This window comes from Nematolebias whitei, chromosome 18 (assembly GCF_014905685.2).
Source record: "Nematolebias whitei isolate Nwh7 chromosome 18, NemWhi1, whole genome shotgun sequence".
Taxonomy (NCBI): domain Eukaryota; kingdom Metazoa; phylum Chordata; class Actinopteri; order Cyprinodontiformes; family Rivulidae; genus Nematolebias; species Nematolebias whitei.
The window spans coordinates 34,453,688-34,476,440 of NC_056515.1; the positions used below are offsets into that span (position 1 = coordinate 34,453,688).

The 22,753-nt window shown below is 38.0% G+C and overlaps 1 protein-coding gene across 1 annotated transcript in view; it reads left to right on the top strand.

Moving 5' to 3' along the window:
- The first annotated feature begins 903 nt into the window (after nucleotides 1-903).
- The window catches only part of LOC119425171 (ephrin type-A receptor 5), a 78,716-nt gene continuing 56,866 nt past the window's right edge, over nucleotides 904-22,753 (top strand). Inside the window, exons 1-2 of the mRNA XM_037692708.1 lie at nucleotides 904-1,113; nucleotides 13,245-13,309. Of these exons, the coding sequence (XP_037548636.1) occupies nucleotides 1,014-1,113; nucleotides 13,245-13,309 (165 nt within the window). The 5' untranslated portion in view covers nucleotides 904-1,013. The remainder of the gene's footprint in view (nucleotides 1,114-13,244; nucleotides 13,310-22,753) is intronic.

The window sequence follows — 22,753 nt, forward strand, 5'->3', positions numbered from 1 at the left end:
CTGAAGAAAGGTTAACTCTATAATGTGTGTTTAGTGTAAAATTAAACAGTGTAACTGTACACAAAATGTGTATCTTGAGTGTGGGAGGTGTCAACACCATAAGCCACACGAGTAAAACCAAAAATCATCAAAGTATGTAATTGTATCATAAAGATATATATAAAAGACGTAAACAAGCAGCACATTTTAAACACAGATAAGGAAATAATAGATAAAGCAGTGACAATAGATAAAAATAAGAGTAAACATGAGCTACATTTACATTTGTTTGGGTCTAGTTTTATAAGAAAAGTGTATTGTTTTCAGGATGCATTACTTTTATTTGTGTTTAATAATCTGAAAACTGTTATGCTTCAGCTTTTACTTTACCAGAAAGCACCAAGGGCCTGTTTGTATGACTGCACCTGAACTGTAAGACCTCTTTGGTGTCACGTGTCCCACTTTCTGCATTGATTGACAGCAACTGACACCATCTCATGACAAAAAAAAAAATAAATAAATAAAAAAGTTAATGGTGTAGGATTTTATTGTGTTCCAAACCACTTCATAATATTGGAATATACCACTCTTATTTACTCATGAATGGGCGTTTCAAACAAATAAGCAGGTTTTGAGTCAACAAGGTCTTTAGTCTTTAAATGACCTCGTAAAGCCTTACTGAGGAGAACAAAGTGCTGATTTCAGAGCTGAGGACGGGCTGAGTGAGAATCGATACTGATTTGGACAAACCCGTCCAGCAGCAGCGGGGTCTCACCTGCGGGTGGTCTGTGATTGGAGAGACTGCTCTTAACCCCGCCCCCTTGCCGGCGCGCGGCCCGCCTCCTCCAAACCGGAGCGCACTCCTCTGCTCATTCCCGTCTTCAAACCGCGTCGGAACGTGAGCTCCGGTGTCCTCAAGCGGACCCAAAACCACCCAGATGATCCGAACACTCCCCCCCGTCTAATGCTGACATAAAGTGCTGCTGTTCGAGGACAGCCCGTCACTGTTTTGTTTTTGTTTTTTTGGATGCGCCATGCATTCCCCTTGGCGGAGTTGTGGCATTCGGCTGGTGGCGTGGACTTGGACCTGGAGCGTGGCGTTGCTCGGTGCCTGGTGCACGCCGGCAAATGAAGGTGAGACGCTTTGAGCTCATGGACACAAACGTGGTCTCAGCCCGGGGCTTTAACTGGTGCTGATGGAACAAACCTGACCGGTGCAAGGTCCGAATCTGTTAAGTTCCCCGTCTGTCTGATCCGCTCCGGCTCTGTCTTTATCATCTGGTCTGAGGAGGTAGATTTATGACAGCTGTTCCCCGAGCCTCTAATGACTCTGTGTACAGATCTGATAATGGATGAAACAGAACCAGGACCTTTGGACTGAACATTGTCTCAGCAGGTGCGCACCGAGGAGCGATTCTGAAAACTGCTCGAATTGCTTCATCACAATCACCAAAACGCTCTCCCCCCTGAAATATCATGATTATTCACATTTTCTTGAGGCTCAACGAGACTGAGACTAACCTGTACAAATAAAGGTTGAATGAATGAATGAAAACGACTTAAATGGGCTTTAAATGTAAATTGAATTAATTTGATCGTTCGGATTTTCCAAGAGCCACATGGGCTTTTGTCTTAAAACGTGAGGTTTGTAGCATTTTGACCACATTAAATAGGCAAATGCATTGTTTTGCAAATAAGCTGTCATATATTAATAGATGCACACATTGCTTCATTCTAAGATAAAATGCTGAGTGACCTTCCTGCATGTCCCAAACAAAATAAGGGAGTTTTTAATTTTGTTTTTTTTTGTAATGTGATACTTATTTCATAAAATTGTGGGGACGGTGTATTGTTGAGGGGGGCTTTTGTTTGTAGAGTGAGCAGAATTTGAAAACGCTATTGTTTGGAGCTATTAGTGCACAGTAAGTTGATCGCTCAGCTTTTTCATTCATTTCACCCTGATTTAAGATCTGGAGGGGTGTGTGGTGTAATGTTGTTCAAAATGAGGTTTGTAGATATTTGACAACTGTAGATGGGGTGGAAAAAGTGACAAATTCAAGATCCTTTACAGAGGCAACATTTAGATGGTATCAGCTGACGAATGTGGGTGTCTCCCTAATGTCTCCAGAACGTCTCATGAAAGGTTTTCAACTATCTTGTGCAAGTTGCAGTGGAGCACATGTTTAAGAAAGTAGTTGCAAACTCGTCTTGAGTGTCTCCAGCCCGTTTCAAACTCCTCTGAATTGTGTCATGGGCTAAAGAAATGTCCGAGCTGTATTTTGACATCTGCATGGACAATTTCCTTTGATGGAAAACATCTTGGGGAAATGTCCACGTCTAAAAATCATCCATCCATTGTCTTTTTATCTGCTTCTTCCTTTATGGGTCGCGGGGGTCACTGGTGCCCATGTCCAGCAGTCACTGTGCGAGAGGCGGTGTACACCCTGAGCAGGTCACAAGTCCATCAGAGACGCACAGAGACATTCTCTCACTCGCACCTAGGGACAACTTAGAGTTGCCAGTCACCCAAACATGCATGTTTTTGGTATGTGAGTACTTGGAGAAAACCCATGCATGCACGAAGAGAACATACACACTCCAGAAAGGTCTCGGGCTGGGATTTGAACTGGTGACCTTCTCGCAGAGGGGCAACAGCTCTACCAACTGAGCCCCCGTGTCACCTGTCTAAAAATCATGCTGATGATAAAATAGTAACTCCAAGATGGGTACAAAGGTATATGTGGATGGAGGTGGGCAGTAAAATAATGTGCAGGGCCAATAATGCAGTTTTAAAAGCAGTTTACATAAATAAAGGCTGTGAATTTTCTAAAACTGCTCAAATTGTGGCTGCACAGTAGGTTGCTCTACAGTCACACATACTTAATATTTAGTGAGACTGCAAAAATAAAATAAAAAATCACCTATTTTCTTACAATCTCCCTACAGTTTGGAGTTGCCAAGTCTTCTCCCATGAGTTGCAGCTCAGGAAAATACCACCTAGGCCTGTAAGATGTCTTGTCAGACATTAACAATTCTGCCCATCCCTCATCAGCCTCAAACTATAAATACATGTTGTGCTACGAGAACTACCTCCATGTCCCAAAATAAATGTTAGGGGATTTATATAAAGTGGTATAAATATTTTACAGAATTGGGGAGATGGGGGTATTGTTGTTTTATCTGCAGAGTGAGCAGCCTTTTAAGAGCCCCAGATGAATAGCATTGTTTGGAGCTGTTCGTCAGTACTGGGCTCTCTGGGAAGGGGAGAACATTCATCAAACTGTGTTTTCTTTACATGATGGATTTATTTGAGTTTAGGATCACACAAGTGACTCCCATTGCAGGACCATTCAGATGTCCAATAATGGGGGGAGGTGGGTAAAGTGTTATCTCTTTGTTTCATCCAAAGCAGGGGTGTCCAAAGTGTGGCCCGGGGGCCATTTGTGGCCCTTGGAGTGATTTTGTTTGGCCCATAACTGCAGTTTAAGGATGGTATAAATCTGGCCCATAGGCTTAACAGATTGATGGTTTGTCATTTTAATGATCATTTTTACCTAATTTTTAGGTTTAGCAGCAAAACGGATAAAAAAAAAATCTCAAAATGAGCAATATTAAGTTTGGCAATGAATCAATAAAATCAAATTAAATTAAAAAAGTAATACGATGTGTTTGTTTATAAGACTTTTAATGTTTTGTACAATAATTTAGAACACCTTCTCCACCAAACTAAGTCATTTTTGTCAATTTTCCCCAAAAAAAATGTTTACACTGAGTAAAAAAAAACCACCCTAAAATATGTACGCTTTTTAATTATGTATTTATTTATTTAATTCACATTTTTGTGGCTCACAACTACTTTCATCTTCAAGGTTTTGGCCCACATGTGAAAATGTTTGGACACCCCTCATCCAAAGGATTCTTCTGTTAACTTTACAAATCCTAACATTGGTTAGTATTAGTAAAATGCATTTAGTCCAATTACTTGCAGATTTTGTGTTCAAATGTTTGATTGTTGAGATTTTCTTTATGCCTCATGCTGATAAACCAGCTTTTGTTTAGGCTAATCATCAGGTTATTACAAAAAGAACCGTGACATCCTCTTTAAAAGACGTACTCATTTGATCATAAAATTAGTCACAGTTGTTTCCTTTCCATAATTAGCCTTTTCATCTGTTTTTATTTTGTCATCATCTTCTTAAGAACATCTTTTATTTTCTCAAAAGAGCTCTCTTCCTCTCCTTTATATTTGACTAAAAACTAAACCAAACTCCTAAAATCAAACCGTCGAACAGCTCAGCCCTCAAGCATCATGTGCCAGAGTTTATCGTTTAACACAATTTTAGGTTAATTTAGCACATATTTGCTTTGCGATGGATAATCACACAATAACAAGCATAATCAGAGGGGAACACAAAGCCCATAATTATATAAACCAAATCACTAATTTGACTTAATTTATCGTAAATAAATAAAAGACAAGATGCAATCAGGCAAGATAAAAGTGGCCTGTATGTATTTCCACGTATTTTTGTCTTAAAAGCAAATTGTTTTCGTCCATTTTGAGGTACTTTCAAATCACAAGTTCAGCTTTTATTTGTGCAAGCTAAACAAAAATCAAACGAGCAGAAAGTAATCCTGATGCTTCCATTATTGAATTAATGGGCTTCTTGCGTTGGGAGCAGTTTTTTTTTTTTTTTTTCCTGCCGTGATGCATCCCCTGATGAATAATTATGAGGAAATCTGTACACACCTTGTCGTGTTGATTTGCGTCTCCTAAAGCTTATCCATGCTTATTTAAAATGATCAATTTCAGAGGAGGAGGGATGCGGAGCCATCTGTTTTAGATTTACTGTGACTTGAAGACATTACGGGCTGTGCGAGCACTCCCCTTAAGGGATTTAAAAACATTTCCTTTAACTTTCTGAGTCATTGCCTGCTGCCAAAAGAAGAAGGTGGGCACTTGTGATTTGTTTATGTAAATGGACGCCAACAAAATATGTTGCACGCCACTGGACAAGTTAAAAAAAAAAAAACTTGTGGAAAGTCATTATTAGATGACGACAGCCACTAGCTTTGAAAATGTCAAAAATGTCTAAAACTCGATTAGTTTTTACAGAATTTGGCAACAAATCTGGTCTCAGTTGTTGATGTTGGTCCTCAACATTTACAGTAGATCCTTGATTATTGAGGGGGTTATGTTCCAAACTCCCCCATGATGGGTGAAAAACTGCCAAGTAGGAACACTGTTTATTTTAGTGTTCATAAATATTTTAAGGCTTTATAAATCCTTCCCAGACTCTTGCAATGTTCTAAGCTCTTAAACCTACATAATTTTAACAACATGCATATATGTACTGTACAGTACCACAACAAAATGACTCACCAGCTCTGCAGAACAGCAGCTTGATTCTGGTTCTGCAGACCTACCCTGCAGCGACGAAGTCCACCGCCCCGTCCAGGTTGATATCCGCATGGATAATTGAGCTTCAGGATTATTTGCGACTTTCCGTTCTGTGAGCTTAATCAATAGTGTAGATTTGTGTTGCAAAACTTTCTCCCCATTTTGGCAAAAAGCAGCGGCTGGAAGCACTGTTGGCTTCTGGGTAGTGTAGTTCTTTGGCTATAAGGTATAGGCTTATTGAAAGAAAACTACAAAATGGCGGAGCCTGTCTGAAGTAGTTTTTTTTTTTTTTTAACTTTTTATCTTGTACCATCCTAATCACGTGAGTAATATTAAAGTTGATCATTGTTGAAAAATCGCAAAAGAGCGAGTCCTCAAAGTTGTGAGGGACTACTGTATTCTGAGTTCTGACCTATCATGCAAGATCTTTCTGGGTGACACGGTGGCACAGTTAGTAGAGCTCTCAGCCAGAAGGTTGTTGGCTCAAATCCCAGCCAGGGAGCTTTCTGGGTGAAGTTCGCATAGTCTCTACGTGCATGCGTGGGTTTTCTCTGGGAACTCCAGAGAACAAAAAACATGCATGTTAGGCTAATTGGAAACTCTAAATTATCCCTTGGTGTGAATGAATGGTTGTAAGTCTCCATGTGGTGATGTACTGGAGACCAGTCCTGGGTGTACCACGTATGTCACACAGCGACTGCTACATATTGGCTCCAGTGACACCTACACCCTGAGAAGGAAGTAGCAAGTAAAGATAAAGATGGACAACTCTGTTAACAAATGTCGAACAACTCTCTGGATAGATTTGAATGAAACACGTAGAAAGTAATCACCGGATGCACATCTATAACTGAATAACTTTTGGAGTCAGTTCAATACAAGTTAGCCACCACAACTAATCAACATAAGCCAACACAAAACTGGTAAGATATACATATGTCAGACATTGAGCTCTAATTTGATGCTGTAGTAGCTGAAATTCGATCATAACATTAACATTTACACTGGATATGTCTTCTTGCAATATCACTAGATATTCTGCATGTTATTTTTTATTTATAATCTAAACAGTTACGTTGATTTCAGGCCTATTTTCTGACATGAAAGACTATGGACTATATGCATCCCTTCATCAAATGTTAGATGGACAAACAGCTTTGAATTCATCAACGGGCTTTGTTGACATGCATGCACATCTGTGTTTTTTGTGCACAAGATGAAATAAGTCAAGACCAAGCAATGCTGGGATCATTTAAATAGCAAAAGGTGCAGGGGTTAAAACAAGCTTAAAGGAATCAAATTCCTTTAAACACTTTTTTTTTCCCAAAAGTAGACTTTGTTGAAGATCAATTGGAGAAAGTTGGAGCTAATTGCCATAAGTGTGTTCAAAGTGTGCAGTTCATACACCAGGAGCTTTATGCCGACAGCATTCATAATCAGCTGTAATCTGAACGAGGGGTTATAAGTATTTGAAAGCTGAAAATCCACTCACTCTTCAGCACATTTGGAGTGTGTATCCTTGAAGTAGTGTCACTCACTTTAAAGTCACTCTATTCGTTCACTACCAACGACTTTTAATAATCTTTCTTGCCATTGCTGAGCTCTGACTTGTTGGGTGGTTTGATCCTTGGAGAGAAAGAGAGTGAAAGAGGTAACATACCCCTTATGATCTAGTTCAGTATCACTTATCTCTACTTTATGGCCTAATTAGCTGTCTAATCGCCTCCTAAGGACATCTTTTATTATTCTCTGCAGAGCAGTGGAGACAGTAAGGAGGGTTATGTGTGTGTGGAAGGTAGGAGTATGCCAAGGAAGTGTATATACTGCTTTATCTTCTTGTCATCTCCTCTGCACTCACCTTCTTACTGCAGTGTGACTGTCTTTTTTTGTGTTTGCTTATCGACAAACATAAAACATGAACAAATTACACACTTAAGCTGCTTGTAAATGTCACCGTATTTTCTTGGTAGTCAATGGGACTTGTTGGACTGTAGTGAATGTTTGTTGTCTTTTGTTAGGAAACTTCACTTCTTTGCTTCCAAAGCCCTTTTTATACTTACACATGAATACATGTAACAAGTTGACACTTGTTTTGCCTCTGTCTCTGTGTGCATACATCATGAATCAGTGAACGGATTTTAATACAACTCTCGATAAGTAATTTTAATGGAACATCTACAGCTGATTAACTTTTGGTGTCAACCACATTCAAGATGGCTGCCGTAGCTAGGCAAACATTAACAAAAATGCCAATAACCTCACCAGTTTTACAGATACAGTAGTCCCTTGTTGATCGCGGGGGGTTCCATATTCTCTCCACCGCGATAAGTGGAAAAACCGCGAAGTAGGTATACAGTAGTTCAAGTTTAAGTTCAAATATTGCACGGCTGCACAGAAGATGTTGGAGTCAGCCTCCCCACCATCACAAACATCTATACCTCCAGATGCAGGAAGAGAACCACCTGCATCATGAAGGACCCCACTCACCCAGCACACACACTTTTTGCCTCGCTCCCCTCAGGAAGGAGGTTGAGGAGCATTAAGTGTAGAACCACTAGACAGAGGAAATCTGTTTCATGTTGCTGCTGATCTGTTTCATGTTGATGTGTTCATGCGTGCTCATCTGCTCACACAGACTCATGCTCATGTTCGTGCTGCTGTACGACGTAATGTTTTTATACTATTAGTGCTTAGTGTATTTTTAGTTTGTTTTTCTTATTTCATATCTTAGTGTTATTATTGTTTTTATTTTACATTTTATTGTTGGATGTAAATGGGACCCTGTGTACATAATTTCATTCCACCACATGTACCACATGTGCGAACGACAATAAAGAATCTCTGGCTCTGAAATACTGTAAACTTTATATTAAAGCTTTAGAAATCCTTCCCACACTCTTGCAATGTTCTAAACTCATAAACCTATGCAATTTTAATAACATACATTACTAAATTTTACTTACTAGCTCTGCAGAACAGCAGTGGCTCGGTTCTGGTCCAGCTCTGTTCTATTCCAACTCGGTTCATTTCTGGAGACCTATCCTGCAGCGATGAAGCCCACAAATCAGTCCCAAAACTCATAAACCTGCTAATTTTAACATACAGTACTTATATGTACCTACTACATTTTACTTCCAAGTGCTCTGCAGAACAACAACGGTTCGGTTCCATCTGACCTGATGGGTGGAAAAAAAAGTCCCGGTGCAGTATGATGAAGCCCCATCCAGCTTGATGTGCACGTGCTGCTGCTCCAGGAGCAAGGCTGCCCAGGATTTAGTCCATCAACTCTGACCTGGTCCTGACTAGCACCGCGCGACCAGAATCAGGCTGAATCCCGCAGCCGTCTGTCGCCTGCAGTGGAGGGAGCTTGTGGGTCCTCCCCCTTAAATTTGTGAATAAAGTAGATGCTATTTCCTGCATTTTGGTGTAGCCTATTTTAACGAGTTGTTAAACATCTATGTTTACCTATATTTTTAAATGCTTGATTAAATTAGAGAGCAACAACAGGTTGTGTGTGAATAGAGCAGCTATGATTCTGTCAAGCACCCCCCCCCCCCCCCACACACACACACACACTTCATGTTTCTGAGCTGAACTCTTGTCTGCTGAATTAATTCCTGCTCATTGTTGCTCCTGCTGCTCCAACCTCAATTACCACTGCCTTCTCAGTTGTCCAACTAAGGACAATCCATCCATCTGTCTATTTAATGAAAGTAAACTGGTCTTTTCGATATTTTGATCGCCGTTATTTTTAGCACAATGTTTTGATACATGATTAATGTGAATAATACACATTAAACATTTATCTTGTTTTTTTTGTTTGTTTGTTTTTTTTACTGTAGCTAAGCTTTTTTCTTATTTATTATGTCTGAAACGTATGCGTGACTTCACATCAGCAGTTGTGCGCTCAGAGCTGTCTGGAGACGCTCATGTGGGTTAAGTATGGCAAGCCAAGTGGCCCATTAATAGCCACTTTTACCACATGTCTGACTATTAATGGGACACTAGGCTTGCCATACAAAGAAAGACACTTCATCCCCGTGGGACATCCATGTCTCTGCTGGGCAGGAGTGTATGCGCGAGCTGGTGCACCTGCTGCAGCGTAATATCCACTCTGAAGACTGGGCAGTGTCTCCTCTCGTTGTATTTTTAATAAATAATCCCCCCCCCCAAAAAAAATGTGCGATGACTTTGGACTTTTGGGGGCAGAGATTTGAGTTGCCAGATCCGAGCAAACAGTTGCCGGAATGCGCCCGGTCAAAATGAGTGTTCCCGGATCTTGTTCCAGCAGGATCAATCTCGAATAAAGCACTGCTTCTGGGTATCGTAGTTCTTTAGACTGGCAAAACAGTGAAGGCTTAATGAAAGAAAACTACAAAATGGTGGCATATTTTTATTCATTTTTTATGTATTTGTTTATTTATGTGAAAATATTATTTACAGTACTGTATGTCCACAAAACGTGATAGAGCGAGTCCACGAAAATCCAACCACCAAGTAGTGAGGGAGTACTGTATTTTGTTAAACCTTGTTGTTCTAGTAGAGAGACATCCCAAACACATACTTTTAATTTTTGGATAAGATCTGTTTATAAAACTGTGCCTTTAACTAGTCAACACTGTCTGTTTGCTAGCAAAATATCTCATAAAGCACTGAACATATTTTACTAAACTATAGCTCAGCTAGATTTACAAATTTCAAGCTAATATTTGGTGTGTTGGTAGCTGAGACAGAGCCGAAACACATTTTGCATTTTATTATACATTTTTATTTAATGTTTACATTTTATTTAGTTTACACCATTAGTAAATTTTGGCATCTGACCTGTTTAATAGCATAAAATCTCACAAACTATTGGGTTGATTGTAATGAAACTCTAAAAGTAATAATTAGATTTTAATGTATAACTGATTGACTTTTAGAGCCACTCCAATTACAGATTGCCATCACAGTTATTCATTATTAGTCAATGCGAAATCCTTCGAAATCAGTCAATTCTGCATACATTGAGCTTAAATTTAGTGTGGTAGTAGCTGAGAATAATTCACAACATGTACTCTGAGCTACATTGCATTCACTAAAATCTCACAAAACGACATGCAACTATGCATAAGTCTATTTACATCTCTCATCAGCATAACATAATTGAAGTTTAAAACACAGCAGGTGATATTCATTGCTTCAAGGAATGGTAGACCTTTAAGTTTAGGTCATAAAATATTTAGAACAATCAATTAAAATGTGTGAAAATGGTCAGTTTTTAAGATTCATCACACCTACAGTGTTTTTGTTTTATTTTATTTTATTTTTGTATATGATTTAAAATCTTAAGCCATAAAGTCATGAAATCCCAAATAAGGATGTTGATCCTCTGTCATGTTTTCCACTGTGACTGTCCTCTGTGTTCTTTAGCTGTCCCGATTCAATGTCATCCTAAAAAAAAGCAGTTAACAGATCATTTACTTCGACTTTCTCCTTTTATTGCTCGGCTGTGCTCTGCACATGTGAAGTACAAAGCCTATAATAAAAAAGAGAAAGTAAACTGAAGTCCAGTTTGACGGAACATAACTTGTGTTTATGACACTGCAGCAAACAAGGACAGGTTTATGAGCCACCGGAAAAGTGATACATCATGTGTTTGTGTGATTCATGAGGTGCTTATTAAACTGCTGCTGAGAGTTTGTTCTAAGCCACTCATCTGGAAATAAAGTGTTGGACCCTGTCAAGAGAAATTTAATTATTTTCTCCCATAGTCAAAATGTTTTTTTTTTCATTCAACCTTTATTTATACAGTTAAATCCCATTGGGCCTCGGGGACTCATTTACCAGAGAGACCTGGTTCTAACAAAGAGTGATGACAACAGAGGACAACAAAGACCACAGTAGACAATCATAAAATGATGTATACAAAATGAGAATAACAAGCGAAAATAAAATGGTATTTAAAAAAAAAGTTACATAAATAATAGCTAGAAACAAGAACATGTCTGTATTGGTTTTTGCCAGGAACTTAGCAGATGTTTGAAGCTACTTAGAGAGGTCAAGGCTGAGAGCTTCAGATCTTTTTCAAGATATTCCAGGAAACGGGCAGAGTAGGAGAAGGCCCTTTTGCCTTATTCAGTCCACACTGAGGGAACACTGCAGGTAATGATGTCCTGAGAGTGCACACTGTAGCTGCACTCACGCAGTGACATGGAGGAGCTATAAGAAGGCAACAGACCAAGATGTGATTTAAAGATGAAAATGTACCAGTAGGAGAGTCTGCGTGAAGTTAATGATGTCCAGTTAACCAGTGAATACAGGGTGCAGTGATGGGTACGATAGTTACAGCCAGTTATGAATCTTAGCGCACCATGATTGGCAGCGTCCAGCATCTGTAAGGTGCTTGCAGTAGCATTCACGCAAATAATGTCACCGTAATCAATAGAGGGAAGGAAAGTCGCAGTTACAAGGCGTTTCCGATCATTCAGAGTTCGATGTGATCTATTTCTGAAAAAAGAAACCCAATTTAACTTTCAGTTTGTTTGTTTGTTTTTTTTTTTGTTTTTTTTTTAACTAAGGTTTCCATGTGGAACTTAAGAGAGATGCGAATCGACCAAGATACCCAAATATTTGTAGGAATCAACCAACTCAATAGGAGCACCATTCGAGGATAAAATCAAAGGAAGAACTGCTGGGATGACTTCCTGTTTGAAAACGACATCCCTTTGGTTTTGTCGGCATTTAGGACAAGTTTGAGATAAAACTAATCTGACTGGATGATGTCAAAAGCAGATTGCAAAAGCTGGAAAACCTTAGCAACTGTTTTAGCTTGACAATAAGCAACTGTATCATCAGCATAGAAATGTTAGGATGCATCAGGGATGCTCTGACATACATTACCTATGTAGCTTGTAAAGAGGGTGGGTCCTAAGACTGAGCCTTGTGGTACATCATTTGTTGAGAATAAAGAAAATGTTGAGAATATAAACTCTTTGCAGACATGTTTGAGCTAATTTTATTTTTATTTTTTTTGTTTTTTTTGTTATTCTAAAGAAGATTCATTCAGACTGTGTGTACAGGGAAGATGAATGACTATGCTGCTACTAAGGATCAAGCAATTGCAGTTGACAGTTTTCAAGAGGCTGAACAGGGAGGATTGAAAATGGATAAGTCTGAGATATGTGTTGTGTTGTAGACACTGAGCTGTATAAACCAAATATTAAATGGTAGATTTTATGAACAAGGTGTACAAGGATTCAGTTCAAAGAATGTCATTGATGTCATCTGCTTTGTTTTGTTGTAACACACGTCTGAGAATAGGTTTTTGCTGAACTTTATGTGCATGTAAATACTAAAAATTGTGAATAAAAAAAACCTCCCTAAAAGTTATTGTGCTACTAGACTGCTAGAGAACATACCGATAAAAACATACAGCATAATTAACTTTGAATTGGCAGTTCTGACAAATATATTTTGTACTAATTGGAATTTTTTTCAGCCAAAGATTTGAGTGGCACAGATGTTAAAGGTAGTATCTCACCAAGCCAATTTTCTTGGAATTTTCCCATAATTTATTTTGAGTCGCCAGCTAATCTCCAACAGTTGCAGCCCAGTGAGATAAGAACGTATATCTTTGAAATTGCATGGATTTGTAAATAAGGTTAAGTTCATTCAGCATTTGTGATGGCACATTGCATGTCATTAACTGAATACCTGTAATGCTTTGGTCCCATTAACATCAGAAAATAAAGGAAAAATGGGATAATTAAAACGGGTTACAGATAGATCTCTATAATCTGATTAATACTTTTGTTTTTCCTTTTTTGTGATTAGTTGGATGTTTGCTAATATATATATATATATTATTTTTATCTTTTAACAGTGAACCTGCTGGATTCTCGCTCTGTGATGGGAGACCTAGGATGGGTGGCTTATCCTAAAAATGGGGTAGGTGTAATCATCACTAACTTTGAATGTCTCAACCTACAAAGTTAAACAATTACATTTACCATACATATATAGGGATGCCTAAAAGCTATCCATCCACTTATTCCTGTGTCGGGTGGAGCAGCTTGAGCTATAATCAACTGAATCAAATGAATAAAATATAAGATACCTACAATCCATAATTTTAATTATGTATGTTGAACATTTTGAAGCGCACACACAGTTTAGCTTCATTAGTGAAACTACTCGGATACTTTAGACTCATTGTTTTGGTCTTGACATTCCTCACATCCTATTTCACGATACAGATCAAATGTTTCATTTGTTTTATTGAGGTTAAAGGTCATTTCATTTCTAGAAACTCCCTGCTCGTTTTCAGAGTAAATTGAATTCATGAATAAGATATTGAAAGTCACCGCGGAATAAATTATTCTCAAGCCAGGAGTTGAATATCCATCTCTAAGTATTCCCAAAGTGAAAGCTAATTAGAGAATGACTTACCAAAAACTGGAGTTATATTATATTTTTTAAATATATTCGTTAAATATATTTCCATTAAAAAAGGACAATTTCAGCACTATCTTGACAATAGGTTAGAATTTAACATTTGATATGAAAAATATTCACCTTCAAACAGCTTTAATACTGTTTTTGGTTTAAGGAATATATACTATGTGCATTCATTTAATTCATATGAAAAATCTCAGAATTGCAACTCCTGTCTGCAAAATTGCAAGTAAACCCAATGAAGCAATTGTGCTGATCTTGGTGTTTTCTCAGCTTTGAGTGTTCAAATTGTGGCTCAGTCTGTGGCTGTTCAGTCCATAGATGGAAAAGATAGTGCTGACAAAAGCAGGCACTCATATTAATGAAGAAGTGATTGTGTTGTGCGTTTGTGTGTGTGTTTCCAGCGTTACAGGAACACAACTACACACAGGAAATAAGACATGATAAAACATATTAAAATGTCCCTGATGAAATCATCATTAGATGTTCATTAATTATGTTTATTTTTAATCCGTATTCCAGTCCATACATGTGACAACTTTGATTTTATTTTTATTTTTTTCAGTTTTGCTTGTAAAAATACATCAATTATAGTGATTAACTGTTATAGAACATTTTTAGCTTTTATACTGAAGCCTCCCATCTGTGGCACAAAAACACCCACACTCACACGTCTTCAAGTCTTGGCTGAATAAGTTGTTGAAAAGGCACACAAAGTCTGTATTCCTTCAAAGAAAGTTTAGAGAGACTGGCATTTTGTTATTTATATTTTGGAGTTGTGAATCCCTTGGAATTGTGATGAAACACCAATGACACTAAAATAATGATAATAACGACTACAACAACAATGACTACATCGATTTAAACAACAACGATTAAAACAACAACGATTAAATGCCGATTAAAATGCCAATTATAACGACGAATATAACATCGAATATAATGACGATTATAACGACAATTGTAATCATGATGATTATAAATATTATAATAATTATTATAATGATTATAATAACAATTATTATATTGATTATATCCATCCATCCATCCATCCATTATCTTTACCCGCTTGTTCCATTTTGGGTCACGGGGGTCGCCGGTGCCCATGTCCAGCAATCACTGTGCGAGGGGCGGGGTACACCCTGGACGGGTCGCAAGTCCATCACAGGGACACATAGAGACAAACGAGACAAACAACCATTCACTCTCTCACTCACACCTAGGGACAATTTAGAGTTACCAATCAGCCTAACATGCATGTTTTTGGTCTGTGGGAGGAAACCGGAGTACCCGGAGAAAACCCACGCATGCGCAGAGAGAACATGCAAACTCCACCCAGAAAGGCCCCTGGACCGGGGTTTGAACCAAGGACCTGCTCGCTGCAAGGCAGCAGCTCTACCAGCTGTGCCACCGTGCTGCCATAATGATTATAATAACAACAATTATAATGATTATAATAACAATGATTATAATGAATATAATAGCAATGATTATGATTATAATAGCAATGATTATGATTATAATAACAATGATTATGATTATAATAACAATTAATATAACTATAATAACAATGATTATAATGATTATAATAACAACGATTATAATGATTATAACAACAATTATGATTATAATAACAATGATTATAATGAATATAATAGCAATGATTATGATTATAATAACAATGATTATAATGATTATAATAACAATTATTATGATTCTAATAACAATGATTATAATGATTACAAAAACAGTGATTATAATGATTATAATAACAATGATTATAATGATTATAATAACAACGATTATAATGATTATAATAATAACAACGATTAAAATCATAACAATAATACTGATAATAATAATAATGATAATAATAGTAATAAGTATTAACTGAGGCTTCAAATAGACAGCCATAATTGTCAATTTATTATCGTACCAGAAAAGGTTAAAAAAAACAGGGCACTTCCACTTGTGGCCCGGGGGCTAAATCAGGCCCATGGGTGAGCTCAGTTTGGCCTACCAATATGTTCATTTTTAAATGAGACTAGATTTTAAACCGTGAAACAAACTTATTAATGAGGATAACTGCTGGATGTCCGGCCCCTGAACTCTTGGTTTTCAGAAACTGTGGACCCTGAGCAATTTAGTTGAATAGCCCTGTTCTAAAGACACCAGGACAATAGATGTTTTATGTAGACGTATGGGAAATGAGATATAAAAAATATTATGACAGGCTGATATTTATCCTGTCAATTTAGAAAAATAATTAATAATGAGCCTGCTTGTGCTTTTAAGATTATATATTTTGTTTTGACAATGGGAAGTGATGGCACAGAAGTTAGAGAATGCGGGTCTGTGATCGGAAATTTGGTGGTGCATCTGAGCTGCCTCGCTCTGGACACTTGAGCGAGGCCATTAACCCCCACCATCTGCTCCCCCCGGCGCCCTAGATGGCAGCTCTCTGCTCCACACGGAGGGCTGTGGCAGCTCAGTGGCCTGTGGTTGCGTTAGGACGGGTGTCCGGTGTAAAAACAATTGCCAAGTCTTCATGCGAGTTAGTTTGCTGTGGCAAACCCTGAGAAAGGAGCAGCCAACAGAAAAAAAAAAAAATATATATATATATATATATAGAGAAAAAAGTATACTTAACAGACTTAGAACAACAATCAATATGTACTGAATAAAAACAAAGAAAAAAACCGGGCCTTGTATTTACAGCTATACTTTATTTCACTTCCAACACTTACCAGTAAAATGTCTAATACCTCCATTCTTTCTTTGTCCTACTCCATTGGAGCTGCTCACACTTGTAGATTGCTGCTGATTGTACGACATCAGGTGGTTCTTTTTATCTACAGCTTCAAGCATCACAAAGGTACAATAATAAACCAAGAGATGTCTGTAAAGCAGGTGACATTAAAGTGACACATTTTACTAAAAGGTTTATTGTTGTTGTCAGTCCCATCCTATTACTTCCTGTCAGTTGGATAAATCCTCAAATCATTTTGCTCTATCTGTATCTAAACATCAATAGACGATGGATGATTGTACCGTGGGCCCTACAACAAAGCAGACAACTTGTGATGACAAAAGAAAACTGATGAAATGTGCCATGTGGTCTTACTTCACTTCAGTTTTTGTATTGAACCTTTCATGAAATGAGAGAAGAAAAACTGACTGCTAGCTGAAAAACCATGTGCACATGTCTCAGAAAATTATTAAATACCAGATCAGTGTGCCATTTTCACAACAGTATTAATAAATTAAAATGTATTCTGTGCATGGTTTAGATACAGACTGGATATTATATCTCAAATATCTAAAAAAGTTAAGTCTGGTCCTCTGGACATTCAAAAAACAAACCAAAAAAAATAAAAATTGTAGAAATGTTTCGTCTTTCATTCGAAAGACCTCTTCAGTCTGAGTCCAGAGGACCAGACTTAACTTTTTTAGATTTTTCTACCTGGATTATTGAGCATGCATCAGAAGATTTCTGAAATATGTTTTTTTTTTTTTTTATCTTCAGTCTGCTTAAAAAGATCTGAACCAAAGATAATACAAACTACAACAGAAACAGATCATCTAATGTTGACAATGGTTAAAGATCCATCCATCCATCTGTCTATTGGTTATTTTTTACCCACATTTTCCTTTCCAGGTCACGGGGGTCACATGGCCACACAGAGACCAAGACAAACAACACTCTCACTCACACCTAGGAACAATTTAGAGTTACCAATCAGCCTAACATGCATGTTTTTAGTCTGTGGGAGGAAAACGGAGTACCTGGGAAAAAAACATACATGCACGGAGAGAACATGCAAACTCCACCCAGGGTTGAATCTGGGGACCTTCTTGCTGGGAGGCAGCTCTACCAACTGTGCCACCATGCTGCCCTCAACATTACATCCATTTTGTTCAAATTTTTCAAATTACCATATTTGCGCTATGTAACATTGAGGCATAAGGAAATTTTTGCACTTGGACAATATTTTGAGGTAAACTTTCAGTTAAATCGGCAACATTAGCTCAATATTTTTAAAACTGAGTTAAAGCCATTTTTTTTGTCTCTGTTACAGTTGATTATTTTGGTTACAGCTGATTTACTTCTTGTTGCTGTGTTCATTTGTCCTTATCTGCTCACACAGTCTCATGTCCATGTTGCTGTCGTTTGTCGCATTGTTTCCTACTATTAGTGCTTAGTGTATTCTTAGTTTAGCGTATTTCTTAGTTCATATTTTAGATCTTACTACTGTTTTTCTTTACAATTTGTATTTTTGTTGGATGTAACTGGGACCCTGTGTACATAGTTTCATTCCATCGCATGTACCACATGTTGTGTGAATGACAATAAAGACACCTTGACCTTAATTAACTCTGACGGCCATCTTGATTTGCATCTCTCTTTTAAGCTTCACGTGGAAAACCTAGTAAGGAAACTGAAAGTTAAACTGGGTTTCTTTTTCAGAATAGATCTTGTTTAGCTCTGAATGCTAGGAAACACCTTGTGACTGCAACTTTTCTTCCCTCCATTGATTACGGTGACATGATTTACATGAACGCTCCTACAAGCACCTTGCAGATGTTGGACGCTGTCTATGATGGTGCACTAAGATTCATAACTGGCTGTAATTACCGTACCCACCATTGCACCCTGTATTCACTGGTTAACTGGACATCACAAACTTCATGCAGACTCCCACTGGTACATTTTCATCTTTAAATCACTTCTTGGTCTGTTGCCTTCATACATCTCCTTCTACATGTCACTACGTGAGTGCAGCTACAGCGTGCGCTCTCAGGACATTATTACATGCAGTGTCCCCTCAGTGAGGACTGAACTAGGCAAAAGGGCCTTCTCCTACACCGTCCCCTGTTTCCTGGAATATCTTGCAAAAAGACCTGAAGCTCTCGACCTTGACCTCTCTAAGTAGCTTTAAACAGCATGGCAAAAACAAAAGCAGACGTGTTCCTGTTTTTAGTTTTCTACATCGCCTTATAATCTAGTTGTTCGTTGTTACATTTTTTTAATACCATTTTATATTCACTTATTCTCAATTCATTTGTACGCATCCTTTATGATTGTCTATTGTTGTCTTTGTTGTCCACTGTTGTCATCACTCTTTGTTTAAATCAGGTCTCTCTTGTAAATGAGTCCCCGACGTTCAATGGGATTAACCTGTATAAATAAAGGTTGAATGAACTAGATTCACTCAAGATGGTAATGGACATTCAGAGCAAACTTTCTGGGACTTTTAATTAATTCTGTCCAGTGGATAATTACATGTTATGCTAATGCTACATACAAAAACACATGCAATCACATACAGACATGGACAAAATGTTTGTTCTGCGTCGGTGGTGAGACAAAAGCGTTCTTAGTGAGTGATAAAAACAAGTAGTAGTTTTATGGGCTTGCTTTTTATGGCAATAGGTAATGATCGATTACTAAATGCCCATTTTTGTTGCCCACCATGACATCAGAATACATTCTTAGGGCACAACTGGTTCAGCCAACATGTAATGTAACAATCACAGATTGACAAAACTCAGTGGTTTGCAACTTTGAAACCTGCAGAGCACAATTCACATCGTTTCAGGGCTTAAGTCTGAACAGTAATGCAGTGTCTGTGTGTGTGTTTTACTCCAACAGTTCTCCACCAACACTGTTCTACGGCTCTTAAGTCTGCACAGTCGGTGAAGTTTAAACAACTGCAGAGCTGCCTGCCTGCTGTTATTGTACGACGATCAGCGACTCATTCAACCCTACATTGCCCACAATTTTTTAGTTGTGCAAGACAAGAAAAAGAGGCAAGACCTCACTAAATTGATGTAATCAGTGATTTGCTTGGCTGAGCAGCTCATTATAAAGCTGTCTTTCATCCCATGAATCCACTGACTCTGTGTACTTAATTGAGCAGAATTAAGAGCTCGCTATATTGTCAAACACACTGAGCCCACTGTAAAAACTCTAAAGTGAATTGGGAACATGTGCTAAATGACAGCTGTGTGTGTATCTGTCTTGACCTCAAATAGTCACTAAAGAGCTGCAAATACTGTATCATTTTATAGTTTGCTTCTGAATTTATTTCTCAAGAAATATCATTGGTGTTTATGGTTTACTCTTGTTTTACTCTCCCCTGTTGCAGCTGTGTGCAAGACAGGTGGTGTGTATAAGAAAAATGGACAATGATCGGATTATAGAAACGATTGGCAGAAAAGTGAGGGGAAGAGAGAAATATATGAACTTAAAAGGCGATGAAGAAGTTGGATGAAGCAAAGTCCAATTAATGCGGAAAAGGAACAGGAGGAGTCTAGAATTTCTAGTTTAGACTTGGAATTTTATAACCAATTAAAATGGGAGGACGCAAATGAAGAAATGATGGACACGGCTGAAATTAAAAGGCGGAAAAATGAGACGGGAAATGAAAGGACGGATAAGATGCAGGCAGAAATGGAAAAGGTGAGAGGTTTTGTCTGGATGAGGAGCAAAAGGAACAGTTCTATTACAGTGTCACAATGGTCAACGATAATGGGCAGTAATAATAAGTTGCAGACGGCTTTATAGAATTAGAGCTGGGAGAGCACTCAGCACAGCCACAGGGGGGCTGCTGATGGATGTGTCACACAGACACACTTTCAATAGTGGAAAACACTAAACACACACACTAATGAGGAGCTGCAGGGATGCCTATAGGGACAGTCCTGTGTTTCAAAGTGGAGAAGACCAGGAAGAGAATAAGAGACATTGTAGAAGGTTGTATATTTGGTTGCACTGTACTTCTCTTTAATACATCCACCCATACATACATTTGAACCATTCACTCATATGTGTTCATTCGCATAAAACTCTGTATTACGTTTTAAAATATTATATATTTAGTTTTATTAAAAAAAAAAAATAAAAAAAAACCTTTGGAACTTAGTCGAGAATGTTCAAGCCTGTTACCAAAACTTCGGTTCACGATTAACATTTAAAATAGACATTGTTTAGTACTTTGTATATTTTTTCTTTCAATGAACATCTTCACAGTGGGTGGTCCTGACATGTAATATTGGCTTGTCATGTCATTCTGCTCATGTAGCTTTGTGTGCCTGTGTGTGTGTCATCTGAGGAGCAAACAACCCTAAAAATCCCACTGTATGGAAAGAAGCATATTGCACTATTGAGTGTTACTAACAGACCCTAAATATACTTATTTGATTTGTTTCTTCATACATTAGAAGCCATTTTTCATAGAATTTGAATGAAATATTATTGTTAGCCAAATATTTCATGAACCACTGGTCAGATTTTACTGGTACTTGCAGGAAATAATCATTAGCTATACTTCTACAAATTGTAAAATTTGGGAGTCAACCATATTTAAATAGTTGCCACATCCAGCTAAATGAAGATAACACAAAAAGTAGTATAATTCAGGTACCGGTAATTTTACAGATTATGTGCTAAAATTGTGTGTTTTTGCTAAAAGACCTTTCCAACACACTTTCAAGTCAACTTTATTGTCATTACCGTCAAATGTGGTACATGAGGTGGAACTAAATTTTGTACACATGGTCCCAGTTACACCAAAATAGCAAAGTATAAAGTATAATAAACATATACACTAATATATATACTAAAACAAACGCTGAACGGTACGCAAAAGATCTAAGACATATGCTAAACACTAATAATGTAAAACGATATGGTGTATCAACAGCAGCTTGAACATGAGTCTGTGGTGAGCAGATGGGTATGAATGAATAAAGTAGCATGAGATAATCAGCAGCATGAGATCAGCAGCATGGATAATCAGCAGCACAGATGTCACATATCACCATTTAAAGTGGTATTACAGTGATGTTTCTGGTTAGGGATTTATGAGTCTTAACAGCTTTAGGGTAGAAGCAGTTCCACAGTGGTTCTACACTTAATGCTCCTCAACTTTCTGCCTGAGCAGAGCGGGGCAGAAAGTGTGTGTGCTGGGTGAGTGGGGTCCTTCATGATGCAGGTGGCCCTCTTCTTGCATCTGGAGGTGACTTTGAGCACTAACTGATTGCACAAGATCTGTTTTTAAAGACTTGCCATTAATTTTATGTGTCAGTCATGTTTGTAGTCTTGCAAAATGAGCATGAACCAAAAGATGGAGCTCTGGGTCATTCATACAATTTACTGTACTCTTGAGTGTGGCATCTCACAATAATTTATGAGATGTTAAGATTATTTTCAGGATTGGACTAAAGTGGCTACAGTACATTGATATCATGTTTTTAAACATAAAATAATCTTTCCCTATTTAGCAAGAAAAACAGTTTGCAATATGAATTAATTCAATGATTACTAGGTCTAATGATAGGTTGTTTGGTTTGAGTAAAAGGAAGAAGCATGGGATGAATGGATGAATAGATGGATGTTTTCACAGTTCAGAGGATATTTGCCACCAAAATAAACACTTTTTGATGACTCACCTGAAATTCAAGCGTCACATCCTGTTTACATGAATAACCAGGTGCAGATGATGACTTCCAGAGTAACTGTATATAATGAAACAATTTGGCTGTGGGTGAAAATGAATGAAGGTCATCTGCTCAATTCCCTGCTGGGATACGAATATTAACCAGCATCCTAATAGAGGCACAGGTGTGTGTGTGTGTGTTGGAGGGGTTAAGCTGTGTAAAGCTCAGAGCAGGCTGGTTGGTTTGTGTGATCTAACCAGTAAGAGGCTTAATGTCTGCACTGGGACCGACTAGGCCTCAACTCTGGAAGAAACAGGGGCTCTGTCACACGCCAGCACACATCAATTTGTTTGCTCTTTCATACTGGTGAGGATTCTTGTTAGCCTAATACTCTTAATGCTCGTCTTGATCTTGATTGAAGTGGAACTCGGTCACTAGCTGCGTATTGACCTGTCAGGATTTTCTTACTGTTGAGCAAAAAAGTGAAGTTTTTCC